Raw genomic sequence first — 13,116 nt, 5'->3', positions numbered from 1 at the left:
TGGCCATCTATTAAAACCAAATTATCGTAGCATAAGAACAGAGGGGAAAAGACGGTTTAAGAAGCCAACCAACTAGCTCAAACAAACGATCAGATCCAAATTTACAGAAGGCTTTCACCAAGCTTACGAGGCACGACCGCACGAGAAACTGGCAAAAACCTCGAGGGAAAGAATCATTTGATTGCAGGTTCCACCAACCAGACTGCCTGCATAACACAGATGGCACACAATCTGGGATAAACATTAGAAGTAGACTCCTGCATAAAGAGCATTTTATCACAGCTGAGCTGACATTTCAGAACTAGCCAACCAGATCTTTTAGGAAGACGGCATCAATTGCCCTGCTGCCCGCATTACAATATCTTCAGATGCCATGCTGAAGCACAGCACTCGCTGATTGAGGTAAAAACAAACAACAGAAACGACATGAAAGCATATGACAGTATTCAGAAGTATAGGATAAATAAGTCAGCAGGTTCAGAGCTATCCGAAAACTATGAATTGTTTGTACACGGTGTAAAGGGCTCAGCATTGCATCCAGGTATAACAGATGTACTACAACAGAAGAAGAAAAAGAAGAAAACGTTTGGTGCTCGGTGACTGTGTACTGGTGTATAGAACTAAGCTACTCAGCTGCTACCAATAAAGAATCAACGAACCAGAACAAGACAAGTTTGGAAACTAGCTTGCTAACAATGGTATTTCTATCCTTCAGCCTCCTCTTAGAACCTGACTAAGATGGCAGTTAAGCTATTGATTCTTTGCCATGTATCTCTCCTTGCATTTAAAGCGATTACTGCATGTCAACAATGTAAATATATTAGTAAATTACAGATAATACAGTCTGATTTACAAATGAGAAAATTTATGTAACTAACATCAATCAAAATCATAGTTTTGATTTGGACCAGACCAGTAGTTCAACCAGGGGAAAAACAGACCTAACACCTTCCAATCTAGTCCATGCTAGTATATGTATATCATTTCTGGTATTAGCCTGCTATAAGCCAGGCAACTGAACCCAGGTTGGACTTAAATTTTGGCATAAACAGCTGTGTTCCAACCCAACAGTCTCAAATAGCTGTGTGAGGTAGAGAAAAATCAAGCCCCCCAAATGTCAAGACTGGAAATTTCCATCCAACATGTGACAGCAAAGCTAGCTAGCCAGGTGGGCAGAATAGCTGGTTCTATTTGCTCATGAAAAGAGTATTTCTTAGAAGATCCATTTAAGTGTTTAATAACGAAAAGATAAGTCCAATTTACCATACAGATTAAGAATTTAAAGCATATTGATTGCCTTTCGTTTTGCCACCTTAAATGCAATTACATGGACTACATGATTACAATCATGTCTCCGTAATATTCATTTTTAGCATGTCATTAACACTCAAAAATATTTTATTAAAATGTGAGGCCCAACTACTAGTAACCACCTAAGACATGCAAGGCTCTCTACAAAATGTTCTTAATATAATTTCTTGCAACTGAATTTTGAAGTCTTGATGTTTGGCTAGCTGTTTTTCTTATAATCTAGTAATACTGAAGTCACAAGTTTGATTAGTGTCACACTATGACACTGAATTAAAATCAACGGCAATGTCTACTAACCTTTGGAACAAGCCTTGCTGACCTTCTAGGTAATGTTGGTTTGGTCTGTTTAGCAGAAGCACTTCTTAAGCTAAGTAGTATGTTTCTGGGAGGTTCAAAACTTGATGGTGTCTTGCTCTCTAACTCCTCAAGCTCATCAGAACTCTGTGCTGACCTGCCAAAATGAAATATGTAAGAATGTAGAATTTACCACAAAAAAGAAGATAAATACAATGTTTAGAAAAAAACATACTCTGCATCATGCTTGGAGCTAAAAGCATTGCCCTGCACAAGAAAGTTAAAGGTCAATAATTTGATCTGGGAAAAACAAAAAACAAAAGATCAGCATGTTATCAGAATAGGAAAAAAAAAAGTATGGATGTTTTCATCATACTCAGAACAATAGTATGGGAGTCACATAAATGGAATGTTCTGTTATTAACTACCAAATAAAGAAAGTTTGAAGAAAAGCATCATTAGTAGAAGAAATTCATATACAAAACAGTACAGGGAAAATGTAGTGAGCAATTCACTATATAAAGTGAAGGAAAACATTGGATTCTCTGTCAAAAGAACAAAACACTAGATTTTATAAAAGTCACTTAATATGTTTTGGATTTTTAAATGAAAACGATAAATTGCTGGACTTTTTCCAAGCCAAAGTAGGCACTGGTAGTGAATACCGAAAATGCCAACCTAGGAAGTTATCCGAATATCAATTACCAAATATGCAGGTTTGCAGCTGCAGATCTAAGATTTGGACATGTAGACTTGACCACAGTTAGACCAGAATAATATATTTACCAGCTTTCCTTCTTTCTTCCCCTTTACTACAAAGTAAAGACCAGTAAAACAAGTCAGCCATGCACTTACTAGTACAGTGAGAGCTCACACTAGACTAGTTGAAAAAGACCTTGCATGGATGACTACAAAAGAAGCTGACGTCAAACTATAACTAGGAAAGTGATGCAAATAATGTATCACATGTGAACCTTAGATGATTTAGCTTAACCACAAGGACACAAAACTTCAAAAAAGTGTTTGCTTGGCCATATAGACATTTTATGATTACAATGTCAATATTTTAAACTCTTCAGGATTCAATGCTAACTCAATCTTCCATAATTAAAAAAAGGGATTTTGTTTCTTGTAAGATAGGACAACCGTCCAACTACACCCATTTTCGAAGTTTTCACTTTTTGGAACTAGATATTGGTAAGGAAGCAAAAGAAAATTCCTTCGCACCATCACAGCTAGATGCCTATATGCACAGCGTGATAGAGAAGATCAGAAGACTATCTACAGAATTCGAAACAACTCTCTAGCTCTCCATGCGATGACCCTGCGCACTACCAATGCCTATCAGGGGGGGGGGGGGGGGGGGCGTGAAGGTTCAGATGGAACAACTTGCCTACAGTATGATGAATCAAAAGGATGCACCCCATATCATGGTTGATCAAGGTGCTTAGGATAACGAAAAAATATTGAAACAATTAGATATTCGAACTAATTAGATTCCACAAAATAGTGCCACGTGTAGAAACTGGCCTTAAAAATACTAAAATTAAAAAGGGATATATTCAAATCCACCATGTACACACAAACAGGCAATCATTACCCCGCTAAGCTGAGAAATGAGGAAACGACACCCAATTCCAAGCAATGTACATTACTAGTACACAGCAAAATTACGAGCACAAGGAAATTAAAAGCAAATGTCTATCTACTTATGCTAACCCAAAAACACTACACAAATGTTGAACAAGTTGCATTACAAGAGGTACTAACAGACCAAAAAACAACAGTAAAAATGGATAAAGGAAAAACAAAACGGTGACAGCATAAAAACTGAGTATCCTGCATTTGGGTGCAATAGGTTTTGCAATTCTCATACATCTCAGTAAATAAAATGATTATCAAAAGTAAAATATGCCTCTGACTGATGAATATATTTTTGAGTTCAGACCATTCCTCCTTAATATCAGCAAAAACTATTAATCCTACCATTTTGAAGAAATACAAATATGGAATCATGATGCCTCGGTAGGGACAATATATATATTTGCCAGTGAAACAAACTAGGCTCCATCCGTAAGTGCAGCGGATCGTCTTGTTTAATGCAACAGGTTATAGACATTTTGGCATTTGGGAGAGACATGGCCATTGAATAACATACTTTTTATAACCTTAATTTGATTAGTAAAACAAACAATAACAATTATATGCTTTAATTTCCACAGCAAATTAAAAACAAGCACAGTACAACAATCCAGCAGTGTAGTAAAAGTTGATCGACGCGGCCTTATAATCAGGCACCTATAAAAAGTTCATGATGTAATTAATTATCAGCCTCTTGGTCTTATTTAAAATAAGTAATTCAATCATTCAAGCAAACATAACATACATGTTGAAGTTATGGTTGTGTTCTTTCCAATGTGCAATATGTAAAGATTCGTTTCTGCTCAAACATGATGGTCCTAACTAGAATTATCAAGAATATTACACACGATGTGGAAGAAAATACATTATGCATTTTCGAGCTCTAAGTGGGTCGATGAGCAAACCATGCCAACTTGTTCCATGTTAGTTGTCCGCAAGATGAATATACCATGAACGAATTGGACCAGAAGGCCCACAACTGTAATAAGTGTAAGCAATGGTGGTTTTGCATCCACGCCACTATGATGAGTTGATAGCAAATTTGACAAGATAATTGTTGAGCATATTGTATAACGCTCCATGATTTACCTATACTACGGTGTAACGAATTGAGAGAACCATCTTCAAGTTTCAAGTATCAGTGTGCATACTAGAAAAATTGATATAGCCTTTCAACTAGAACATGAATGCGGGCTACTAGAAAAATGATGCGGCCAAATGTGTTATGTATGGACCTTCGATGATTTATCTCAACTACAGGACACAAGATTTCAAAGGTGTGTTTGCTTTGGATACAGTATCATTTGTGCCATATAAGGAAAATAGAACATATAAACAAAGAAACGAGTCCATGCCAAAACAAGAAAGGATCAAAGAGGCCATGCATTAAGAGGTCATTAGTTATGGTTTTCTTAACTTTTTCTTTGCGGGCCTATAGCCTAGCGGTTACCGTGCTCAAGTAGCACCTATAGGTCCTAGGTTCGACTCCCCACAAGAGTGAATTTCAAGCCTGGTTAAAAAACATCACTCGTTGGCACCTCATAGAAACACGTGTTAAGAATCAACCTATGAAGGACGGGCCCTCGTGTAGGAAGCAAAGGCCTCAAAGAATGGGTTAAGGAATGATCCATAGGGGGCGAGTCCACATGTGGGGGGCCAGGATTCGTGGCCTTTCTCGGCCAGTTTGGTTGAGGCTTCTTCTTAATGAAAAGCCGTGGGGCGGTCTTTTCCCAGCCAGTTGAGTTCTTTTTTTTTCTTTTGAACCAACATTTGTTGTACCATATTCTTCAAGAGAGGTCCTTGAGCCGTGAGGTTGCTTAGCAAGTCCAGGTCTGCAAGGCTCCAATTTAAAAGCCGCCATTTAATTCCAACCAAATTAAGGCGGTACCATCAAACAGCTTATAACTGCTATGGGACTGAGTTCGAACTATAAATACATACTAAGTACAACCATGAATGTCAAGTACAACCAAATTCGCAGCTCAAATGTTAACATTCAACATTAAAAGGTAAAAAGTGATTTCATAAAAATTCTGTAAAGTTGGTCGTCGCAACCACTTGCTGGATGTCAGTAGCAAGGATCTGAAGGAGACATAGGGATGGATCAAGAACTGAAGCAGCAGCAGCAGCGAGGGAATTACATGCATGACCTTGTTGGCACGAAGTTTCAAGTTTGAACTTTGAACAACAAAAACTACTTAAAGACAATTCATACATTGCTAGGTAGAACGCTGAGAAGAAACATCCAGAGTAAATGGGATACAATAGCAGTATTTATTGCATCATCTGCTGCTGCATACCTAATCTACTTCACCTATTCAGATGCTAATTTTATCTCCAGAAGAAATCATTTTCTACTAGTATCACTGAGGCTGAATAAAATCATAGCATAGGTAGCTTCTCAGAAGACCATAAAAGCAACAGCATGACTAGTAAAGAGACACATTTGTAAAATTTTAGAACCATCAATACATCACAAGTGCTTGCATGATCAGTATAAGAGCACAAATCTAATTTTTAACTAGTATGAAGCGCGCGAAATTACCGAAGCAGCAGGTGATGGCGTTGGGCTTGTGGGTTTGAAGCTTCCGGCAATACAATGATCTGCAGAACTAGCTTCTGACTGGGCATCTGTAACTGGCAGTTTAGTTACTGTTTGTCTGGCTAGTTGACAAGACATTGACAGCCTGTCATGACAACCTCTATCTTCATCCACTGGCACTGCTTCCACTGGTTCATTTTCCAATATAACTTCATGGGTATTACCGTTGGGGGTAAGCTGCACTCCAGGAACATTTAACGTTTCATGTTTTTCTTCAGAAGTTGGGCAGAAGTTTTCATTGGAGGCACTTCTAACCACACCCCCTGAGGAGAATGCTCCAGCTCTATCAGTATCAGCAACAACATTTTGAGTGCAACCGATTTTGACAGGATTGACTGCGTCTTTGTTACCAGTTGGATGTGTGGAATCATAAGCAAGGGGAGCATGGTTTCTTTCCGGACACTTTGAGAGCACAACAGATTCTTGAGGAAGCACTTCATTATTCAAAGCATTAGCAGTCATAGAGGTTAAGCATGAAGAAGATACGACTGGAACTCCCTCCTGTGATCCAGAAATTTCTAGTGAAGTACCAGGTAATGTGGATGCAAATGACATAGAGTTTACAGCAGTTGCATCAGGCAGATAGGGCTCTGAGTGAGAATTGTCACCACCGGTTGAGCCTAGTGATGAATTGGTGCAAGGAGCAATGCTGTCATCTCCCTTATTTTGTATGTCCACAGTAATATTCCCAGATGAAGAAATGGAGTTGTTGCTGTCATCTTTTGTCGTCAGGCTGCTGATAAAATGAGAGAAATTTCCAGGTTCAGAACGACAGGTACTTGAGGGGATGAACACTTCCTTCTTCAAGCTATCAAGTAACATTGATGGAGTGGAATTCAGATCAACAACAAGATCAAGTCCCTCATCTGACATGACAAAAAATTCAAACGAAGACTTTGCATTTTCTGAGATCTTATGAGATGAGCCGCTACCAATATCTGTAACTGTTTCAACAACATTAGGTGCCTGGTAGCTTGTTTCCGGAGAAATTTCATCATCTACCTTAGCAGTTGAATCAAGATGAATTGGATGCTCTTGAGTTCCCAAGTTCTTTCCAATACCATCAGCACTTTGTGAATGTACATTAGAAGCAATCACTTGACCAGGAGGTGAGTGGCTAAAGCAGTCTACTTTTCCATTGTTGATTGAAACTGGTGTAGAACTCACTCTGGTTCCAGAGTCCTGCTTCAAGATACATCAATAGAATTAGGAAATGCATTTGCATTATATACAGACCTAAAAGCACCAAGGGCTCCATGCATATGAGGAATGCTGCCGTGAATGCCAGAGGAAAATAAACTAGAGTAATTTTTTTATATAAATACTAGAATGGAAAACTGACCCCTGTAGGATTTCTAACCAAGCAACCCGACTACAGTAGTATATTTGTCATGGAGAGCGTAAAAGAGAGGATTTTGAGTGGCACCATTTGATCAGGTGAAATACAACATGTCATGAAGGTGGCAATTTATACAAATTAAGAATACCATCGCCAGCTGGTCTATACTGAAGGAATTCCTTATATTATTAAAAACTAAAGAGCTTATATCCAGCAGCCTGGAATTAGAGAAATACTAGGGAAAAAAATCACAGATTCTTACATTTTTTTTCAATGTTTCATCCGTTGGTGTTTGAGGTCCTTTGTGATGTTTTACATGCAGAAGAGGTCTATCACCATCATCTCTTTCACTTTGCGGACCTCTTTTATGGCTACCTTGGCAACCTGCAGTTGTTTCGGTTTCATTAGATACACACACCATATATTCATGTCACGTCTCTGTGAGAGCCATAAACCATTGAGTAAAAATTGGTAATCTTAGAAACTATGCCAATATCAGAAAGTTCCTATACATACGGGTGGATACTTCTTTAGCATTTGATAACAAGGAGGGCAAGGCAACAAGGGATGCTGCTGCTTTCTTTTCAGGCGATGGATTTATTCTTCCCTTCTGAGAAACAAAGATGGTACAGATTATTAATTTATCCTCTGAAGAGAAATGTAATGATACATTCTTCCGACCAAATTAGATGCAGATACCAAACTTAAAACAGACAATATAGCTTACCTCAAGAAACAAGGCAAGCGAGCTTGCTAGCTGAGAGTGACTCTTGTTTGCAGGAAGATTATACTGTTTGCACAAAGATTGGAGCTCATGGTAATTAAGGCCAAGGAGATGCTTTTGGCTTTCCTCCAACCCCATCAGATTGACTGTGGAAGCACATCAAAGACAACAACAACATTAGTCCCTCGTCAGCCATAGACAAGAAGGAAGTGAACACGCCATATATATGTATATATCATAAACGAAGCGAGGCAGGCCTATCGAAACATGACAATCAGAGGAAGCTGAGCTCACCGCATAACTCAAACTAAAATAAAGGGAAAGCACTAGTCACTACTACTACTCGCTAGTACACATGCGAACGAAAATGGCATCCGCCATTTGTCCACCGGTATCTGCTCATCGCGTCCGCTAGCGCACAAACAAGCCAGGGCCCATATGCCACCCCCTCGTCGAACATGGAGGGAATCCACGATTTCGAAATTCCCCCAACGGATCCGAACGAAAACCGAGGGAAACCAGATCTAACCCAGACGGCGAACCCCCGGCGGCGGCGGCGATTAGCAGATCAATCCTACTCCTACTCCTACCCTACCCTACCCTACCCCCCGCCGCCGGAACGCCGCAACCAACAGGAGAAACCACTCGAAACATACCGAAACGCCACCAGCCAGCTCACGCCGACCGCCCCAGCGAACAAACACGCGCGCGACGCGGACGCCCCGACCTCGCCGCGCGTGGCGGCGCCGAAATCGAAAAACGAGCGAGCACGGAGAGAGAGAGAGAGAGAGGAGCGCGCGAGCTTTGCTTACCAGCGTTGGCGGAAGCGGAAGCAGGAGAAGGAGAGGTCGGCGGCGGGCGGCGGGCGGCGGGCGGCGGAGGTGGATTCGCCGGCGCCTCGCGTGATTTCGGGGAGGCGGCGGATTTGGGGGGGAATGAGACACAGCACGCGCGGCGGCGCCCGGGGGCAAAGCTGATGATTTCCTTCTAGAGGATTTTTGCTTTGCCGCCTTGGGGGCTTGGGGCTTTTGTCTACTCTGCACCGTCACCGCGCGGCGGGAGGCCACCTCACCTTCACCTCACCTGCCAGGTCACGCGCGCAACGCTACCCACGCTGCTGATTTTGCCGGGACCGCGGGGGGTGGGGGGGATGGACCCACCTGACAGTGTCACGTGTCAGGTAGGGGCTAGCCATCCGCCCCGTCGCTTTCGGTTCTCCGCTCGCTGGCGGGTGGGCCCGCGTGGCGTGGCGTGTGGGCCCCGCCGCACCGGACAGCTCGGGTCGGGACGGGGGTGGGGGGATCAGCGCGTGGACTTCTGGCGATAGGTCTGTGGATGGATGATGATGACGTAAGTTCGAATTTGAATTTTTGGCTCGCTACCTGTCAAAATTTGCGTGTCAAATTTTCGTCATTTGGCTGGTTGCAATCTCAAAGGGAGTTTTCGGGAGGACGGTTGGGAAATGGGAACCTCTCCTCCTCTTTGGCGAGCAAAACGAATCATGCATTAGTGTAGTCTTAATTAAGTATTAGCTATTTTTTTTAAAAAAATATGATTTTTAAAAAAAATTATAGAATTTAAAAAAACACAAACACCGTTTAGCAAATTACAAAGTGTGCACGAAAAACGATGAAGTTGAAGTTAGAAACATTGACTTGTGATGTGTTCGGAAGGAGGGGTTGGGAACCCCTCACTCCGGCACGCGAAAAGAAGCATATATTAGCATATGATTAATTAAGTATTAGTTGAATAATTTTTAAAAATAGATTAATATGATTTTATAAAGCAACTTTCCTATAGATAAATTTTGCAAAAAAAAAAATCATTTAGGCTGAGTTCTTTCCCCAGGTTCCCAACTCTCCTCTCTCGTTTTCCGCGCGCACGTTTTTCAAATTGCTAAACTGTGCGTTTTTTGCAAAAAAAAAATCTATACGAAAGTTACTTTAAAAAATCAAATTAATCCATTTTTGAAAAAAAATACTAATACTTAAATAATCATGCGCTAATGGAGCGCTCCGTTTTTCGTGCGTGGGACATGGGTTTCCAACCGGAACTAGCGAACACAGCCTTAGTCGTTTGGAAGACATGCGCACACAAAACGAAAGAGGCAAGGATGGAAACTCAGGGTATCAAACATAACATTATCTATCTTCAACTTCCCTTCCCTTATATTTATTCTTTTCATTAGACTTTGTCACTTTTGCTTATTGGTTTATTGGTGATAGAAGAAGCGCCCGTTACACTTTAGTAGAGGAATTTGTTGTGAATGGGAGGTTATGATGATTGTGTTGGTGTTTGTTAGATGGGAGTTCATGGAATGTGGCCTCTAGGCTCTAGGGATTGTGTTTCTCTTAATTTCTTTTCAGTTTCCAATCAACAAAACATAAGATCATAAATTACTATCCCAAACTAGTGTGAATCCCCTAAAATTTCGAACATGTATTTTTCTATGAAACAACTTATAGTGTATATTTATAAGAGTTTGTGTCTCATTGATCTAAAATTACCCCTCTTATTCCTATCGTTGTCAAGTTGCCATAGGAAGCAATTTTTTAGACCACTTAATCAAGTTGTACTTTGTATTTGTTTCTCACATTTACATGAAGTAGCATGTTTGGTTTATTGACCAAACTACCATAAAATAACCAAATCCAAACATTGAGCCTAACTTGCTAGTATTTTGGTTTGTTACGTTGTGGAACCAAGCCATCTGTCATCAAACCGTCCTCCCTAACCACACCATACAACTCTTTCTCGTGACTATATATGGGGAGGGAGGCTATTATTAGCCAAACTCCAACCTCGTAATCAATATTTACCTAGCTTTAGGAACACTTATGAAGCTAAGGTCCTAAGTCTAGCCTCAGGGATTCGTCACCATTGTTCATGTTCACCATTAGGTTCCAAGAGCTCGACAATCTCATTTCACACTAACTAGAAGTCTAGAACAAGGGGATTACAGGAACGAGAAGAGAAATCAAGTTGTATCAAACCTTATATTGAGAACTGAAAAGGTAGGGGGCATCATCGATCAAGACCTTCTAGATGAGAGAGACGACATTTATGACAAGGGAAAGAGAGGCAATACTTCTCTGCAGTACCTCCACACTGCCATGAGGAGCGTGCCTCCGTTTTGCACAGTCATGCATGTCTTTACAGTTTTGTGCATGCTATTTTGTGATTTGATAGAATACGTGAACTGAATTGAGTGGAGCATGTCCATCTTTTGCACATGTTTGTGAACATTGGAAGGTCTTACACGTGACAACAAAGGAATATGGAGAACAAACGAATATCTAGCGTGTCTCGTAAATAGGGAATATCTTGATAGAACATATAAAGATAGTATGCCCACTGATAGATGAATTACAGGCGTGCTAATCGTGAATGGGAATGGTGGTGCCTATGATGGGTAAGTATAGTAGTGACGTGGTTCCAAAAATCACGATAGCGTGACACCCCACATCTCACATAGAAGGGAGCATAATAGAAAAATGGTCCAACCATCCAAGACTACCGTGGCAGCTTCTCAGCCCAAGGCTAGCCAACACTGAAGTGAAGCATTGGTAGCCACCGGATCATGTCACGGCCTCACAAGCATATATACACTAGAGAGCGACTACTCTAGTTACAGTAATATTTACCAAACCAATACAATCTGTACAATCTTAACTTATCAAAATGTTACTTATACAAAAATTCTCTAAGATTTAACATCCAAAACCATACTCCCTCCGTTTCACAGTGTAAGTTATTCTATCATTTCCCACATTCATATTGATGCTAATGAATCTAGTTATCATATGAATGTGAGAAATGATAGAGTGACTTACATTGTAAAACAGAGGGACTATTATTTACTCACGTTGTCACTTAACTACTCTCTCCGTCCGATAGAACTCAACTGGACACACAGTCACAGACAGTGGGCCCTGCATAAGTTTCGTACGCAATCAGGTAGGGCCCACTCATCAGCGACAGAGGTGCACTTCCCCCTTCACCCTCCACCATCTCTCTCTCTCTCTCTCTCCATTCCCCCTCTCCTCCTCAGATCTCCCACCTCGAACCCTAGCCATGGCGATCGCGGCGCGCGCCCTGCGCTGCATCCCCCTCCACCTCGCCCCCTCCCTCTCGCGGGCCTTCTGCGCGCTCTCGCCGGCCGCCCCCGCCCCGGCCGCTGCCTCCGCCAAGGTCGCCGACCGCATCGTGCGCCTCCTCGCCATCGACCCGGACGGCGCGCGCCGCGAGGTGGTCGGCCTGTCCGGCCAGACCGTCCTCCGCGCGCTCGCCAACGCGGGCCTCATCGAGCCGGAGTCCCACCGCCTCGAGGAGATCGACGCCTGCTCCGCCGAGTGCGAGGTCCACATCGCGCAGGAGTGGCTCGACAAGCTCCCCCCTCCTTCCTACGAGGAGCGCTACGTCCTCACCCGCGCGTCCCGGAACCGGGAGCTCAACAAGCACGCGCGGCTCGGGTGCCAGGTCGTGCTCACACCGGAGCTCCAGGGGATGGTCGTCGCCGTTCCGGAGCCCAAGCCATGGGACATCCCGTAATTGCGAGCCGCCGCTGCGATGGTGATGTGAGACTTCCTTTCCCCCACCGTCTCCCTCGGTGGGTGCGTTCGTGCCGCGCCAACGCTTTTTTTATGTTATGGATTCGATGAAAGAATAATGATTTGATGGGCAAAACTTTAGTGCTGATGTTTAAACTTTTGTTTACTTTGAATGTGGTAACATGTGGATGATGTAATGTGGAATCCCTTGAAATTGCCTCGGTTCAGTTCAATGGTTTGGTTTGCACATTTGATGAATGGTGTTGGAGCCAGAGTTAAGATTCATCCTGTGCATTTCCATTTGATTTTTACTGTTAGTATATGACTGCATGTTGTTACTGATTATAATCAACTTGCTAGAAGGGTAATCATGTCTTTAATTTAGTTACTTGTAATGTGAAGAATGCCTTTTGGCTGTTGCAACTCAATGCTAACTACTCCCTCCGTTTCATAATGTAAGTCATTTTTAGCATTTCCCACATTCATATTGATGCTAATGAATCTAGCTAGTAATATGAATGTGGGAAATGCTAAAATGACTTACATTGTGAAACGGAGGAAGTAAGTAGTAGATGGAGAGTTTGACACAGCGGCAGAGCGCCTTGTTTTTTTTTGTTTAATTTTGGATTTGGGAGGATGGAGTATATAAGGTGAA

General features: G+C 41.9%; 2 protein-coding genes across 3 annotated transcripts; one reads left to right on the top strand and one right to left on the bottom strand.

Moving 5' to 3' along the window:
• Positions 1 to 459: 459 nt before the first annotated feature.
• On the bottom strand, positions 460 to 8,910 carry LOC127784999 (uncharacterized). Of its 2 annotated transcripts, none has more exons than XM_052312429.1 (8): positions 8,724 to 8,910; positions 7,915 to 8,057; positions 7,704 to 7,797; positions 7,450 to 7,571; positions 5,792 to 7,030; positions 1,841 to 1,872; positions 1,609 to 1,762; positions 460 to 796 (listed from the first exon to the last, which is right to left on the bottom strand). In XM_052312429.1, exons 2-8 carry the CDS (start codon positions 8,047 to 8,049, stop codon positions 794 to 796), a joined length of 1,779 nt encoding a protein of 592 aa, XP_052168389.1. In that variant the 5' UTR covers positions 8,050 to 8,057; positions 8,724 to 8,910; the 3' UTR covers positions 460 to 793. The 2 variants fall into 2 exon arrangements, 1 of the variants encoding a protein (XP_052168389.1); XR_008019633.1 differs by lacking the exon at positions 460 to 796 and adding an exon at positions 2,311 to 2,417 and having other exon boundaries at positions 1,647 to 1,762.
• Positions 8,911 to 11,916: 3,006 nt separating this feature from the next.
• LOC127785004 (uncharacterized) lies at positions 11,917 to 12,744 on the top strand. Its single transcript, XM_052312433.1, has one exon. The coding sequence runs from the start codon at positions 11,986 to 11,988 to the stop codon at positions 12,460 to 12,462; it is 477 nt and encodes a 158-aa protein (XP_052168393.1). The 5' UTR covers positions 11,917 to 11,985; the 3' UTR covers positions 12,463 to 12,744.
• The last annotated feature ends 372 nt before the right edge of the window (positions 12,745 to 13,116 follow it).

This window comes from Oryza glaberrima, chromosome 9 (assembly GCF_000147395.1).
Source record: "Oryza glaberrima chromosome 9, OglaRS2, whole genome shotgun sequence".
Taxonomy (NCBI): domain Eukaryota; kingdom Viridiplantae; phylum Streptophyta; class Magnoliopsida; order Poales; family Poaceae; genus Oryza; species Oryza glaberrima.
This window is presented reverse-complemented; position numbering and strand designations above follow the sequence as displayed.

Bases quoted from the DNA above. Each gene is read 5' to 3' on its own strand.
- LOC127784999 (XM_052312429.1), bottom strand. From the start codon at position 8,049: ATGGGGTTGGAGGAAAGCCAAAAGCATCTCCTTGGCCTTAATTACCAT. The intron at 7,798-7,914 runs GTAAGCTATATT...TTTGTTTCTCAG, and splicing joins CGCTTGCCTTGTTTCTTGAG to AAGGGAAGAATAAATCCATC. The intron at 1,763-1,840 runs GTATGTTTTTTT...TCATTTTGGCAG, and splicing joins AGCTCCAAGCATGATGCAGA to GTCAGCACAGAGTTCTGATG.
- LOC127785004 (XM_052312433.1), top strand. From the start codon at position 11,986: ATGGCGATCGCGGCGCGCGCCCTGCGCTGCATCCCCCTCCACCTCGCC.